The sequence below is a fragment of the Phyllostomus hastatus genome, unplaced genomic scaffold, assembly GCF_019186645.2.
Source record: "Phyllostomus hastatus isolate PE091 unplaced genomic scaffold, TTU_PhHast_1.1 phas_scaffold_755, whole genome shotgun sequence".
Taxonomy (NCBI): Eukaryota; Metazoa; Chordata; class Mammalia; order Chiroptera; family Phyllostomidae; genus Phyllostomus; species Phyllostomus hastatus.
The window spans coordinates 4,512,652-4,529,523 of NW_025334039.1; the positions used below are offsets into that span (position 1 = coordinate 4,512,652).

Below are 16,872 nucleotides of genomic sequence, written 5' to 3' on the forward strand. Positions count from 1 at the left end.
GGCGCCACGCTTTGGCTTTAAACCTTCCAATGGCCTCCATTCTGCTCAGAATAAAGGCCACTGTCCTTCCCATGACCAGTGGAGTCTTATTGGTCTTGCTCCCAGCTACCTCCGACCTCGTCACCTCTTCCACTTCCCTCTCGTTCTGTCTGGCCACCCAGGTTGCCTCGATGTTCCTCATGCACACCAGGCACGCTCCTACCTCAGGGCCTTTGCACTTACCGCTTGTGCTTCCCAGTGGTGTGCTGATAAACATTTAACAAGTGGCTCTCTGGGGGCAAAATTCATAGTATTTGCTGATTTCTGTGTACAAGTGCTCTCATCAAGGCTGATTTCAACTTATCGATTTGATCTCACCAAACACAGGGTTGGGAGGAGGTGGGCACAATCAGAACGCGTGCAAGCCGGGCCCGCATGCCACTGCCTCTTCCTGAAACTCTTTTCCCAAACACCTCCTCCAGGCTGGCTGCCTTACTCTCCTCAAATAGCACGTTAGTCGAGATCCATTCTTTGACTACTCTTTCTAGAACTTACGTACCCACATTCACGCCTCATCTGCCTGTTGTTCTTTATTCTCCTCATCCTGCAGTATTTTCAGAGCATTTATCCCAACCTGGCGTATGTGTCTTTATCATCGCTCTCTCCCCATTAGAATGTAAGTTTCATGAACAGGTGCTTCTGTTGTTCATTGTTCTACCTCCAGAGCCTCACATGTAGGTGGAGCTCAACAAATATTTGCTTTCAAGTGAGAACGGTTAAGTTACCCACCCACATTATAGAGCTGTTAAGTGGCAGAACAGGCTTTCAAGCAATGGAGCGGCAGGGGGCAGGGTCTGAACCAAGCTGACACAGCTTTTCGTGCTGGTGCCTAAATCAGGGCCTGGGGAGCAAATGGTAGACACACACACTAAATGTACGTCAAGCTAAAGAACAAAGCAGAATGGACATTACCTGCAAAAGCTTTTGTGGAGGTGGGTAGAGACAGGGTGAGAAGCCAAGTCTGGTTTCCCCACACCACTCCTTCAAGAAAATAATAACTGTTAAGGGGAAGCTGGACTGAGTTATCAGACATAAGACGTGATGGATAGGGTGCATTGTTATTATTGTTACTACTTTGCCAATAATACCCAAGTGAGTTTTTAAATGATTAAATAACACCTAATAGTGTAAAAGCACATAAAAGAGGAAGGTAAGACTCAACCATAAATTCTCCACACAGAGATAATCCTAGATGTTATGTTGTGGCGGACTCCGGCCAGCAGAGTCCGCCTGCTGTGGCTGGAGACCAGAATAAATGCACAGGCGATGGCCATCCTGTGGAGAAAAAGAGGACGGCACGGCTACTCTCTCAAGGGGAGAGTCTGAGTGCCTTGGCCACTCCCTCAAGAGGAGAGTGCCCCGACCCTTGCCTAGACAGGCTTTTGTTGTCTTTCTCGGGGCTTGCATCAGAGAAAGACTTATTATCTACGACATAGAATATTGTTGTCTACATTTTAGGTACAATCAGGGAAATGAAAATAACGTGCAGAGGGGAGTGGTGACGAGCTGATGAGCTCTGACCTTGGGAGAATTCACACAGGCTTTGGAAACCACCTTGAAGATATACGATACACATTTGTTGTTTCAGACCAGGGTGAGGGAGTTTTAGCAAGAGCAAGCCGTAACAGTCAGTATGCATTTTCTAGGCTGGTTCCCACAGGAAAACTCGGTCTGAAGGTCTGGCTCCTGCCCACCACTCCGCTTCTGCGGGTGTTCCATCCAGAGCTGAATCACATTTGCCAGACTGAAACAGACCGGTCCCCTACATTATGTGAGAATGTTCCAGACTTTTTCTATGCCCATACTTTTTTTTTAATAACGAGTGTAAGTGTACATGACTATGTTACCTGCTTTTTCAGTTAATGGTCTATAAGCATCTGTCTGCCAATAAACGCTCCTCTGCACACACATTCAGTGGCTTTAACTCAACTCGCTCTCTCTAGCTGGGTATTTAGGTGTGCTTTTTTACTGCTTTAAACGCTGCAATAAATCTTTTAGAAAAGTTATGAACAAAGCCATACTTATGTAATTGGGTAAATTCCTAGAAGTGGAATTCCTGAGTCAAAGGATGTAGGAATCTTACAGATTTTCCCAAGTTTTTGCCACCATTGTGTATTAGTCTTTGTGTATTATTCTTATAGCATCATAACACCTCATGTTTACTCAATGCTGTTCTTAGCACATGATATGCATTCACTCAATTTCTTACCAAAACTCCACAAAGGAGCCCCGGCTGGTATGGCTCAGTGGATTGAGCACCAGCCTGCAAACTGAAAGGTTGCCTGTTCAATTCCCAGTCAGGGCACATTCCTGGGTTGCCAGCTGGTCCCTGGTTGGGGTTGCGTGAGAGGCAGCTGATGGATGTTTCTTTTGCACTTTAATGTTTCTCTTCTCCTTCTCCCTCCCTTTCCCTCTCTCTAAAAATAAATAAGCAAAATCTTAATGAAAAGATACTGTCATCCCCACAGGCAGATGGAGAAACTGAAAGAAGTGTCTGGGCTGGGATCTGACCCAGACAGCGTCAGAGCCTGTGCTCACAGCACAGCAACGTGCAGGCCCACGACAGGTGGGTGACTGAACCCAGAACTTGGCTCCAACACTTACTTATTGTGAAGCCTTAGGAATCTGCTTAGCATCTCCATGCTAATTTCCTCATCTGTGGAATGGGTTTAAGTATCTTATAAGGTGGCGTTTCTGTTTTTTAATAAGGAAATTTGTTGTCATAAGAAATTCAGCAACAGTTCAATCCACAGGTATGCGTGCAGTGACTCAATGATGCTCCTTCTTCTCTGTGTATATCCTTGTGTGCTGACTGTACCTTCGGGAGTTGGCTCTGTTTATGGCCGTCAGATGCGAGTCCCGGGAATCATATGCAGTAATATGATACCCAGTCCTTTCTCCAGAAAGAAGAAACCATCTCTTTATGTGCCTCCTTTTTTTTAAAGAGAATCTTTTTTTTTTTAGATTTTATTTATTTATCTTTAGAGGGGAAGGGAAGGAGAGAGGGAAATATCAATGTATGGTTGCCTTTCGTGCCTTCCCTGCTGGGAACTGGCCTGCAACCCAGGCATGTGCCTTGACTGGGAATCGAACTATGATCCCTTGGTTCATAGGCCGCGCTCAATCCACTGAGCTATACCAGCCAGGGCTATGTGCCTCCTTTTTAAGAATGGGAAATACTTTCCCTTCCCAGTCCACTAATAAGACTTTGCTCATGTCTTATTGGGAAGGTTCATGTCCCATGCCCATTCCCAAACCAATCACTGCTAAGGGTTTTCCATGAATGGATGATGGCAAATCAACCACATAGATTCCAATGTTAAACTTCTGGGAAAAGTTTACCAATGATATTTACTCCCCCCCTGCCCCCCGCTTATTAAGACTGTAAACTACTTATGTTTAAAGTGAATTACTTTATTGACATAAAGAGAAAAAACTAGTTTAATGACTATTTATTGTACATTCCAGCCAAGTGAAAGGCACTGTATATATATATATACATACCAGGCACCGAGGGAAACACAAATGAAAGTACGACAACTTTTTTCTTGTCTTTCCTACGACAACAGTGGGTACAGGCACAAGAACACAACTACAAACAGCCTGCAAGGCGTTGCTGTGCGTGTGCGCACGTATTTGATGCATAATTAAAGTACGATGAGAACAGACAGACGGCAGATTCCTTCGGAATGAAATTTTTGCTTCAAAGACCATCACACCTAATTTTCTGATATATAACTACCGCAGAGCCATAGACGACATAACAACCCATGAAATGTTCTGAAGAGAACATTTCGTCAGCCTTCACAGGAACAGAGCCGCTCTCCCAACGGCTGCCATCCTCTCTCACCCAAGCGCCAGGCAGAGAAAGCACAGGGCCGGACCAGCCAAAGCACAATGGTGACTTACTTCCCAACAGACTGTAAGGCAAACTGCTCATAAACAAAACGGCTATTATATTAAGGTAGAACGTACACGAAGTGCACAAATGTTCAGTGTACAACTTGATGCATTTTTACAGGTGTACGAATGGCGATAACCCACATGGAAAACACTCAGAATAGCACTGACACATGGAAAGGTTCAGCAGTCCCATCTGCCAATTTGATAGGTAAAAAGTCACCGTAATTTGTATTTTCTCATGTATAATGCACAACCACATTTTTGGACCAAACTTTTAGGGAAGAAATCTTTCGTTGTAATTTTTTAATTCAATTTTTAATTTATGTATATTTAGAAACAAAACCAATTATTGTATTCCAGGGCATTATTTTGCATATGGATATGATATTCAAAAATGAATAGGTGATTTGTATTTTTACTTTAAATCAGTGTGAGTTGAGGGCTGGGTGGGTGGGCTGGGAGTAAAAGACAGAAAACTGTACTTGAATAACAATTAAAGTTAAAAAAAAATCACCATCAAGGAAAGATTAAAAAAAACAATAATAAGTGTGAGTCCTGGCTGGTGCAGTTCAGTTGGTTACAGCATTATCCAGTAAACCGAAAGGTTGTGAGTTCAATTCCTGCTCAGGGCATATACACAGGTTGCAGGTTTGATCTCCACTCAGGGCACATAGAGGAAGCAACCCATTGATGTTTCTCTCTCCCAGGGATATTTCTTCCCCCTGCCACCTCCCTGCTCTTCCTCCCTCTCTAAAAAGTAGTAAAAAAAATGTCCATGTGTGAAGATTAAAAAATAAGTCAGTCTGATATGTCTGAAGTTTATGCTGAAGAAAAAAGATGCCAACAAATTTACTTATCACCAAAAATAACGTTAGGCTTTCTAAACTAAGTCTCTTCAGCCTGAGATCAAAGACAGTCTGCTCTTAGCAGATCCCCAAATGTACCTATTCCAACTCTTTAATGTAAGTCAGCTTCTGTTTTTCCGAGAACCAAAGCACGTCCGAAATCACAAGACCACCAAACGCCTGAAATGCAAAACCACCAGCGAGCCACACTCTTTTTCTCAGAATCAGAAGGCACAGATCACCTGTTTCTGAGATCATCTGTTTCACTCTTTCTTTCTTTTACTGGCAGGGCTGTCCAAAACTTCTATCTTGCCCTTCCCATCTTCCGAGTGAGGAAGCTTAATGTTATCTATGGTGACTTCAGAGGACGTGCTGTCATCTTCATCCTCAGATTCCGAACTGTCCTCGGAACTGGCCTCTGAACTCTCTTTCGAACTGTCCTCTTTCTCTGAATCAGACTGATTCATCTCAAACAAGGCCACATCCTGCAAAACACACCGTATGGGAAATTTACTGCAGGGCAGCTCCCCTAAAAAGTCGCAATAAAACATTGGGAACAACCAACATTTAGCACAATATTGAAGCACAAAGGACATGTTTTTATTACAATACGGCACTTTTATTCTTTTAGTTGCCAGAGTCCACCACAATAATTTACGTTTACTCTAAGTCTAAAGAGACCCCCATCACCCAGCTGTGTATGTCCCGAATATACTCTTTCATTCAAAACTGTTAACATGAGCCAGGCACCAAACTAGGCACTAGAGACTCAACAAGAACAAAATCCTTGCCTTGGTGGAAGTTGCGTTTTTAAGCAGGGGTTGGGGGCCTACTGGCCAAACCCGACCTGCTTACCTGTCTTGGTTTAGGTCATGAGCTAAGAATGGCTTTTATATTTTTAGGTGGTAGGAAAAAATCAAAAGAAGGACAATATTTCATGAACCATGAACATTATATGAAATTCTAGTTTCAGTGTGCATGAGCAAAGTTAACACAACTTGTCTGTTCACTGAGTATCGCCTGCAGCTGCTTTCACGCTACAAGGGCAGAAGCGGGCTGTTGGGACAGGACAGCACGGCCCACGAGGCCGGCAGTATTCACTGTCCAGCCGTTTACAGAAATGTCTGCTGGCCTCCGTTCCAGTTGGGAAAGAAAGACAATACTAAACAATTGCATACTCAGCATGGTGTAGGATAGAAAAAAAAAAAAGAAAAAGAAAGCAGGAAAAGGTAATGATAAGGCCACTGGGGAAGGCCTCTTAGGTAGGTGACAACTGCTAAGAGACAAAGCGAGCCAAGTAGCAGCAATCGGGGAGGAGCATTCTACAAGGAGGGAAACGGCCTGGAGTCAGGGGCCGAAACTGGAGTGCAGACAATGCGAGGGCTGGACAAGGTCAGCCGGAGCTGGAGGCAGGACCACACAGGCCCCAGAGAGCCTCTGACTTTGCTAGAAATGGGCTGGGAAGCCCCCCTGGCCCCCAGACTGTGGGTCACACATGGTGTGAAGAGCAGACTCCGGGGAAGAAGGGGAGAAGGCAAGGAGACCTGTTAGGAAATCACTGCCACAGTCCAAAGGGGAGACTGTAATTATAGGACCAGGCTGGCGGGAGTGGAACTCACGCAAAGTGGTTGGATCTGGGAGATACTGTGCAGGTAGAACTGACCAGATTTGCTGATAAATTAGATGTTATTATTAACAATGGGGTCAGCTCTGTCCAGACACACTGTTATAAAGAGATTTCCAGTGTAGAAATAAGACATAAGCCTAAATTGAGACCCTTTTCACACATGGTTTATATAATATATTCTGTTAAACATATCATTAATTTTTGCATACTCAATGAATTAGACTCTATTATTACCTCTTTGGGCCTTGGATGGGGAAAAACCAAAACCCAGTTAGAACATTTACTGAATTAATGCTTCAAGATAACAAATGTAACAAGTGACTTGGAAAAGCGCTCCCTATGACTCTGCATTACTCGACCCCTAAATTTCAGCCAGGGAAGCTTACTGACCTGTAAGATCCTTAATCATAAAATGACCAAGTACCTAACAGTACTGGGAACATGAGCTGACTTTCCAGGAAGAAAACTAACTGTGGAATTAAAATGGAAAAGTCCCCTCTCTTTTTAGGCGATGAGGCACACTGGTAATTTTACCACCTAAGATGAAAAGGAAGCATAGTTACCATCTGTATAACTTTTCCAAGCGTCTCATCGATATTTTCAATATTGAAATGACCAGGTGGTGCAGCTGCCATTTCTTTTCTTAGTTTGTCATTTGCCTGAGCCAGCTGTGGGAGAAAGGTCTGTACTTGGTCCAGCACTAAGGAGAGAAAACATAGTTCATCCAGACTTATGTTAGTATTTGGCCAGTGTTCAAATTTTCTTTTTCTTTTTTTATTATATATATTTTTAAATTTTATTTATTGATTTGAGAGAGAGAAAGCAACATCGATTTGTTGTTCCACTTATTTATGCATTCACTGGTTTCCTCCTGTAAGTGCCCTGACCCTGACCCTGGTCAGAGATCACACTCGCAGCCTCTGGGCGCATGGGATGATGCTCCAACCGACAGAACCACCCGGCTGGGGCCTGAGTTTCCTCTTACGCTCCGTCCCTCTTAGTCACTCCTGTCCCCACCCGGGGTGTGCCTACACGCTCCTCGACCTTGGCCACCACGAGCTGTTTCGGTGGCACCCACAGTGACACTGGGATCTGTCTACTCAGACCAATAAGAGATCACCCTGAGCCACGGTCTGAACTGTTGAGAAGGAAAATCTTTCGGCGTGAGTGGGTTGGTGGCCGAGTCTAAGGCTGGAGCTGCTGATGCACTGGCCGACTTGCCAGGGCGGGGGAAGAGCCTGCTCTAGATTAAGCCAGCGCCTAGGAGAGGACAGCTGACAGATGCAGGGCAGCAGCCCGCTGATGACAATGAGCACCGGGTGCAGATGTACCCGGAATCACTGTTCTTCCCCCCAACAAAATGACTCACAACACCCTGGCTGGTGTGCCTTAGTGGATGGAGTGCAGACCTGCAAATCAAAGGGTCACCAGTTCGATTCCCAGTCTAGTGGGTGTGTGAGAGGCAACCACACACTGATGTTTCTCTCCCTCTCTTTTGCCCCCACTTCCCTTCTCTAAAAATGTATAAAATCTTCTCTAAAAAAATAACTCATAACTAACACATTTAATTTAACTACTTGAAACCTCAGTTCACTCACCTGTAAAACAGGGCTCATACCTGCCAGGCATGGCGCTATGAACAGGGAGTCAGCAAATAAGGACAATAGCTCCTTTCTCTTTCAAAAGGGGTTTGGCTCGTAACCAGCTCTCAAAACATTAAGTCGCTGGTACAGCTACACAACAGGGGACTAAAATGTCCAGAGTATGAAAGAAAAGAAAACTGTGATCAAGATGAAGAAATGGCCTTTAACCGTAAAAGAGGGCTGCTGGAAGAATTAAGTGAGGTCACATACATACCAAGCACTGCACCATGTCTGGCACATACTAAATCGTGAATAATTGTGATTGCTCATTCCCCTTCGGATCACAAAGTAATAAAATAAAGACATTATGTGCGGGCAGATTTCCGTCTATTACCTCCGATCAAGTATGAGGCCACATTTTGTTCTGCTTTGGTTTTTAACTAATGGACCATGTGGAGCAAAACAAGGGCCTATGTGTGTGGTAGGAACCAAAATTCTGAGAAGTCCAATATTTATTTCCACGGTACTCTAGTCCAGTACACGCTGAACCCTTGAAGCCAATCCAGCTGTAGTTCTTCTAAACAGAATAAAACAAAATCCAGCACACAACACATAAAACCCAAAATATACAACATCCAATAAAAATCACCAAGCATGCAAACAAGCAGGAACATATCTATAAAGAGTAGGGGAAAAAAAAAAAAAACAAGAGAAAGAGATCCAGAAATGACACAGGACAGATTAAGCAGTCAGAATGTTAAAACAGCTATTATAAATACTCCACATAGTCAAGCAAGCACAGAAAAGCATGAACACAATATGGAAACGAAAGATATAAATAAAAGACTCAAACTAGACTGCTAGAGATATGAACTACAATATCTGACAAAACAGATGGGATTCAGCAGCAGATTAGACAACAGAGAGGAAAAGATTAATGAACTTGAGGACACAGCAATAGAAACTACCCAAAAAGAAACACACAAAAATGAAACTAAAAACCAAACCAAACCAAACCAAGTAGCAGTGAAACGTGGGACAACTTCGAAGAGCAAAACTATGTATAACTGGAGTCCCTGCAGAAAGGTGAGAGGAAAGGGAGGGACAACAAAATATCCAAAGAAAAACAATAATCAAAAATTTCCCAAATTGGATGAAAACTGTAAATCCACAGATTCCAGAAGTTCATCAAACCCCAAGCTCAAGAATCACAAAGCAAGCTACAAGACACACCACAATAAAATTGTGAAAAGCAGTGATAAAGAAGAAATCTTAAAAACAGCCAGAGGGGGGAAAAATATTTTATACACGACAAAAATAATAGCAGCCCTCTCAACAGAAACGATACAAGTCAAAAGACGGCAGAGCAACATCTTTAAAATACTGAAATATTTAAAAAATTTAAAACCTGTCAACCTAGAATCCTACATACATTGAAAACATCTTTCAAAACCGAAAACAAAATTAGTGTTTTCTCATATACAAAAGCCAGTGAACTTATCACCAGCAGGCCTGCACTATAAGAAATGTTGTTTATCAGTAAGATAAACAACTTGGTTGTTAAAATGAGCTAACATTTGAACAGACGCTTCACCAAGAACATGTAAGTGGTGAGAAAGCACATGAAAGGCTCTTCGACATCACTAGTCATCAGGAAAAAACAAACTGAAATCACAACGTGATACCACTGCACACACACTGGAATAGCTGAAGACAGACCAACCACGTGTCAGCCGAGGGTGTGGGACAACTAAGGCGACTAAACTCTCGCATGGGGCTAGGTAGAAGGCAAAACGGTACACCCAACTTTGGAAAATAGTTTGGCAACTTCCTCTTTACAAAAAAACACACTCTCCAAAATGACCCAACAATTCCACCCCCCTCGACCCACCACCAGCAACACAAAAACCTGCGTGCACACAGAAGCTGGCATCTGAGCAGAGAGCCACGGCGCAGTCACTCTGGCTGCTGCAGATTCAGTATCTGCTACGGTGAAGTTCCCCTTGCAGAACACTCACAGTTTCTCAGTTTATACACGCAATAACCTCATGCATCGTTTACAATGTAATTGTGTCCAGTTCAATGGAATGTGGTAGTGTTTTCTCTGATGGTTCTGAGTGATGGTCGTTCTGTATTTTGGTTGTAATTTTGATGTAGTTGTGCAAAGAGGTAAGTCATGTCTGCCTGCAGCGCCATCTTGACCAGAGGTTTGGTGGTGTTTTCTCATGCATGTGTATTAAATTTGGGTTCATCCTAAAAAAATGTCCTATAATTTGGGGCAGTAGCCTCTAAAACAATTTCCCACAGAGATTAACAATAATTAATTTTGATTTCCAAAAATGCATCCCAAAAGGAGTTTATCTGGGAAAAAGCAGGAGAATACATAAGAAACCCTATCCTGGTGCCCAGACTTCGCAATGCGAATCCCAAGTAAGACTTTCTCTGCCAGACTGTGTGGTTTAATATCTGACCATGAAGGCAGAGACAGTCCCATCAAATAACTTCTTAATTAGGCAGAATTTAACATCTAGAGGGGGTTCTTGAGAGAGAGGAAGAGAGAGGGGAAGGGTACTCACAGGGACTCCTCTCTATCCGAACTGTTTGAAGAGTGGAATTCTTTCTGGAATCAGGCTTGGAGTTGATGAGCAATCTGTCCCATATACCTGAACACACAGACACACACAGCACTCAGTTTACGACAGCATAAAGAAACAGGAGCCCATCAGCAATCTTTCTGTGACCACTCCCAAGTCTTGACCATCCCACATTTCCCAAAATGCCTTTAAAAAGAGGAGCACCCCAAGTTCATTGTAACAGTTTAGTTCTTTATGTACATCCATGTCCCCTTTCTTAAGCCTGCCTCATACATCCCTGTGTCACTGATGTGGAGTAAGTGCACCTTAAACTGCACCTTTCTGGATCAGAAATCCAGACAAAAGCAGGTGCAGCGACAGAATGCAGGAAGTGGTACAGGGTACAACAATGATTACGTATAATGGCTAAGTGAAGCCAGAGTTGGTTACTAGCTATGTTATACTGGGCAAATTGCCTAACCTCTTTGGGTATTCGTTTCTTCATTTGTAAAACACGCCTGCTTGGTTAGTTCCCCTTCATTTAAAATGCCCAACCTAAATAAAACGCCCTTTGGAGAAATTTTGTCCCCCCACCCCCCGTCTATTCAATCTCATCATTCACCACTCCTTGAATCAGTCCAAGTCAAGGCTTTGCACCCTGTTTCTAATACCTGCAAAATCTCTTTACTCGGATACAAAAATCCTGTTCATCCACAAAGGAGAGCTCCACAAAGACTGGTGGCTTACTACTTTAGGCCTAGCGATTGGATTAATGTAAAGAGCTTGGACTCTAGATACAGACTGACTGGACTCAAATCCCAGTTTTGTTCCTTTCCAGCCACATGATCTCTGGCAAATTAATTATCTGCATGTTACACCATAAGCGTTTCCTCGTCTATAACAGGGAGATAACAGAACCTTCTGCACAGGACTGTTGTGAAGATTAAATTCTCTCACAAATATTCATAAGTACTACCACTTCCTTTTTCTCCAATATGAAAACTGGGGCGTTGAAAACTTAAGAAACTCCCCTAGAGTCCCACAGCTAATTAATCGTAGCGCTGGGATTCGAACTCATGATATTCTTTTTCTATGACGGTGTCTGAAATCCCGTGTGGACGGACTCCCTGAACCCAAGTCTCCTTCTACAAGAGGGCGGTCCTAAGGGCTGATTCTTTGAGAATGGAGGGGAGGAGGAGGCCGAGGCGGGGTAACACCTAACAGTTACCTGCCAGGGAACCCGCCAAGTGTTCGGAACCAGACGCCGACCCCTAAGGTCCTCCCCTTAGGGGAGGAGTCTTGCGGCAGCGCTTGGCAGCCCTGGCGTTCAATACCACGCGGAATGTGAAAACCTCCCCGGGCCCCGCCGCCCGGCCCAGGCACTCCAACCGCTATCTACGCGGCGGCGGGCACGCCGGAGCCCTGCGGTCACACCGGGGACTCCACTCGGGGATGCCGGGCCTGGGCAGAAGACCTGCCGTCCGCCCGGCTGCTCCAGCTGCGTGCCCACCCAGCACGTGGGCGCCCCACGCCGCTGCCACCTGCCCGTCACCTCCGTGGCCGCCGTTCCCCGCCGTCAGCAACTCCTTGGACACCGAGACCCCAGAGCCATCTTTGGGGGGCGAAGAAGAGGTCGGGCTGGACTGGGTTTCTCCGTGGACCTCCATGCCGCTAGCAAAGCTTCAGAGCCGGTCGCCTAGGCCCGGATGCAGGAAAGAGACCGGGGCAGGGGCGGGGCCAGGACCTGATTGGAGGAGAACGGGAGGTGGGTGGGGAAAGGGGCGGAGCAAGAGCCGCTGGGGCGAGGGCGACACCTGGCTAATCCTCGAGGCCGTTGCTAGTGTGGGAAAAGGCAGGTTGTAACTCGACATCCTGTGATTGGAAGGCTCGTTGATTTCCTTTTTTTTTTTTTTTTAAGCTAAATAAATTCAGGCGTGTAGAGCGCACCACGGGACTGCCCTCCTCGTCGTTCTTAAAAAATTATTTGTAACTGTAAAAAAACAAGTTTCACTATCTCAACCATTAAGTGTGCAGTTCAGAAGCGTTAGCTATCAACATATTCAAAGTGCTATGTAACATATCTTTAGAATATTTTCATCTCGAAAAACTGCGAGGGAAGGGGGGTATAAGGGGAACAAATGGTAATGGAAAAATACAATAAAAGTAAATTTAAGAAATAAATAAAGAGAAAAAAAGAAAGAGAAAAACTGAAACTCTGCATTACTGAGAGATGCCCTCATGGCCCCTTGGCCTTCAGCCCTGGCAACAGCCGTTACATTTCTACTTCAGCTACTTCATATAAGTAGCATAGCTTTTTGTGACTGACGTATTACACTTAGTATAATGTCCTCAAAATCTATCCGTATTATAGCGTGTGACCGGATTCCCTTCGTTTTAAGGCTGAAGAATATTCCATTCTATGCACATACCGTATCTTCTTTATCCATTCATCCCTTGATGGACATTTGGGTTGCTTCCTCTTCTGGGCTTTGTAGATAATGCTGCAATAACAGGAGTGTGTGTATGTATCTTCGAGGTCCTGTTTTCAGTTCTTTTGGGTTTATACCCATAGTGTGAATATACATATTCACTAAATATATAATAATATATAATAATATATAGTATATAGTAATTCTGTTTTATACATAGTAATTATGTATTTAGCATATTTAGTAATTCTATGTTTTTGTTTTTTTAAGATTTTATTTGTTTATTTTTAGAGAGGGAAGGGAGGGAGAAAGAGAGAGAGAGAGAAACATCAATGTGCAGTTGCTGGGAGCTGTGGCCTGCAACCCAGGCATGCGCCCTGACTGGGAATCGAACCTGCGATGCTTTAGTTCGCAGCCCGAGCTCAGTCCACTGAGCTACGAGAGCCAGGGCTGTAATTCTATGTTTAATTCGTTAAGACCCTCTGTCCTGGTTTCCATTGCAGTTGCATTATCTTATATTCCCACAGCAGTGCATAAGGGTTTCAGTTTCTCCACACTCTCACCAACACTTGTTATTTTCTGTTTTTTCTTTTTGTGTGTTTATTGGTCATCTGTATATCTACTTAGGAGAAATGTGTATTTGCATTTGTTGCCTATTTTTTAACCAAGTTGTTTTGTTGGTGATGAGTTGTAGGAGTTAGTAATTTATATAGTCTGTATATTAGCTCCTTATCAAATACACAAGGGGGGACCCACCAGAAAAACAGAACTTATTTATTAAAAAATTGTTTATTTCTTCACTCATCTTCAACATATCCTCCATTTGATGCAATATACCTATCAAGACTTTTTTTTTCCATTGCTCAAAACAGTTTTTGAACTTGTCAGTTTTGATGCCTTCTTAGTGCTTTTGCTGGTTTTTTGGTTCACCTCTTCCACGTCTGCAAAATGTTTCCCTTTGAGGACTTTTTTTCATGCAGGGAAACAAAAAAGTCACTTGGGGCAAGATCAGGTGCGTAGGGAAGGTGGGACATAGGGGTCAGGCCGGTTTTGGTCAAAAACTGCTGAACACTCAGTGCTGTGTGGGCAGGTGCACTTGGAAATCACCCATCATGAAATGGGCAAACAGTTAAAAGAGTCTTCCAAAAAAATGCACTATAGCTGAATGCAGCCTCTCACAACAATGCCAGCTGGTTCACAGATGTGTTCCTAGAACACTTGCCTAGCCCGGGAAGTCTGTACTACAAGGGGCCCACCCTCTGGAAGATAATTCCAGTTTTGGGTGGGACCCCCTTGCATGATGAGCAAACATTATTTCCCTTTCCATAGGTTGCCTTTTTACTGTTGATTGTTTCTGTTCTTCTTCGTTCTTTCAAAAGTATTTCTCTACCACCCACAGTATGCTCAGATTCTTCTGGTGTGGGATTCAAAGCAGAAACAGAAACCCTGCTCCAACATTTTTCTGCTTGTTTCTGCAGAATGGGTAGTCCAAAGTCAGTCAGACCTGGATTAAATCCAGTCCCAGATCACTCACTCAGTAGCTGTGACTTTGGGCAAGTCACTCTCTGAGCCTCTTTTTCTCCTCTGTAAAATCAGAATAATCATACTTCACTGGGTTGTCCTGAGGGTGTGAAGGCTGTCCTGAAGAAATGATTAAAATGTATATGAGGAAGATGGTAACTGCATTATTATTGTCATAATAACAATTTGATATTATTCCAATTATTACCAAGTTATAAAACTTAGAGTACAAAGAATTATGGGAGAAATGACCATAGGCACTGAGGAGGAAAACACTGATTAAAACATTTTAAAAGCTACTTTCACTCTTTCTAGTTAAAACCTACTATATCTGGGGATCCTCCAGGGAAGGAACAAGACTTTTTTTTTTTAAGATTTTATTTATTTATTTTTTAGACAGAGGGGAAGGGAGGGAGAAAGAAAGGGAGAGGAACATCAATGCGTGGTTGCTTCTCATGTGCCCCGTAATGGGGACCTGGCCTGCACCCCAGGCATGTGCCCTGACTGGGAACTGAACCAGTGACCCTTTGGTTCACAGCCTGGCACTCAATCCACTGAGCCACACCAGCCAGGACTTTTTTTTTTTCTTTGTAGTGCCAGTAGCTCACTTGGAGTTGGGCACATAGTTAATGATTAATTCATGCCTAACTAATGAATGAACAGAGAGAAGCTGAGCAAGTGAATGGTTGTACATTGTTTCAATAATCAATTGGTTGCCTCAGTAAACCTGGATTCTAGCCCCTAGAGATGTCCTCAATGTTTTCGTGTGTGAGTTGTTGACTGATGGAGACCAGAAGCATCCCCCAAGTACAAAACTGTACAAAATTAATGGAACGTTTCTGGTTTACAACAATAATTTGGAAATGAAAACATTTATATCTGGCCCAAATAGAGTAAAAGATTCACTGGCAGAATTTAGTCTCCTTCCTAGCAAATGGCGTTGTTAACCAGAAAAACAGCTCTATAAAATATGAGGATAAATGTAAAACATAGTTTTTCTCATTTTTAACATCTTCAAAGGTAATTGACTGTTTACATTGTATTATGGGGTTTATAACAAATGTACAGGTAAAATACATGATAAGAATAGCACAGAAGATGGAGGTGGTAAGTGAAAATATCTATTGTAAGGATCTTTTTTTTTTCATGAAGTGTTTTAGTGGGGTTTGAGAGTACACAGAGGCCATTTGAAGATTTATACTGTAAATAATAGAGCAACTCCGAAAAAAATTTACAAGATGAATAACTACTCAACCAATAGTGGGGATTAAATGGAGCATTAAATTTATTCAATGAATCCAAAAGAAAACAGAATCAAAGGTAAAGAGGAACAAAGAACAGGGGATGATTAGACACCGAATAACGAAATGGTAGACTCCAGCTATGCCCACATAACTCATTAGATTAGTTGTAAGTGGGTCTAAGACTTGAAAGGCAAAAGGCGAAGATTGTCAGATTGAATGAAACAAGCTTCTCTGTGGGGCGTCTTCCAGGAGGGCTAGCGTGGATATTAGTAAATTCATTAATATATTAGTATAGTGATAACATTAATTCATCAATTTAACAGAATCAAAAAGAAAAATCATACAGTCATGCTCACAGATATCAAAAAGATACTTGACAACATTCAACATTCAATAAGATAAAAGGTGATACCTACAATGCGTAATAAAATGTATAGACCTTTGCCTTAAAAGAGCACTGAACTTAATTTGGAATTTCTGTAGGTTTTCCTGGTAAAGTCACTAGAGAAAAGACAAGAATATTCACAGTTTTCACTATAACTGCAGCATTGACTTTGCAGTATTGGCCAAAATTAGATAAGAGGAAACAATTAGAAACATAAAAATTGAAAAGCATGCAGTAAAACTATCTCTACGCATGAATGTCATGATGGTATATCTACGGGAGCAATGAGAAAATTGCTACAAACAAAAGAAAATTTGGTAAATTAGCAGGAAATAAATGTACAGAAAGCAATAGCTTTCATACATACAAATAGCATGCAGTTTAAAAATATAACGGAAGAGAAAACTTACTTATAAAGGTTATAATACAAAGTAAAATAAATAGGCTGAAGCTTAACAAGGAATGTGTAAAATATGTATGAAGAAAACCATAAAACATTCTTTTTTGTCCTCACTTGAAGACATGCTTATTGATTTGAGAGAGAGGAAGGGAGGGAGAAATGTCACTGTGATAGAGAAACATTAATTGGTTGCCTCTCATATGTACCTCTACCAGACAGAACCTACAATCTAGGGATGCGCCCTGACCGAGAATTGAACACATAACCTTTCAGTCTATGGACGATGCTCCAACCAACTGAGCTACATGGGCCAGAGCACATAA

At 42.8% G+C, this 16,872-nt stretch overlaps 1 protein-coding gene across 1 annotated transcript; it reads right to left on the bottom strand.

The window, feature by feature from the left end:
- Positions 1-4,621: 4,621 nt before the first annotated feature.
- Positions 4,622-12,281, bottom strand: NOPCHAP1 (NOP protein chaperone 1). The gene is made up of 4 exons (XM_045826576.1): positions 12,123-12,281; positions 10,574-10,660; positions 6,978-7,114; positions 4,622-5,272 (listed from the first exon to the last, which is right to left on the bottom strand). Exons 1-4 carry the CDS (start codon positions 12,235-12,237, stop codon positions 5,051-5,053), a joined length of 561 nt encoding a protein of 186 aa, XP_045682532.1. The 5' UTR covers positions 12,238-12,281; the 3' UTR covers positions 4,622-5,050.
- Between the last annotated feature and the right edge of the window lie 4,591 nt (positions 12,282-16,872).

What these genes read in the sequence shown, in the direction of transcription:
- NOPCHAP1 (XM_045826576.1), bottom strand. Translation starts at nt 12,237, where the DNA reads ATGGAGGTCCACGGAGAAACCCAGTCCAGCCCGACCTCTTCTTCGCCC. An exon ending in GGGGAACGGCGGCCACGGAG is followed by an intron (nt 10,661 to 12,122) that starts GTGACGGGCAGG and finishes CTGTGTGTTCAG; the next exon opens with GTATATGGGACAGATTGCTC. An exon ending in TCGGATAGAGAGGAGTCCCT is followed by an intron (nt 7,115 to 10,573) that starts GTGAGTACCCTT and finishes TTCTCTCCTTAG; the next exon opens with TGCTGGACCAAGTACAGACC.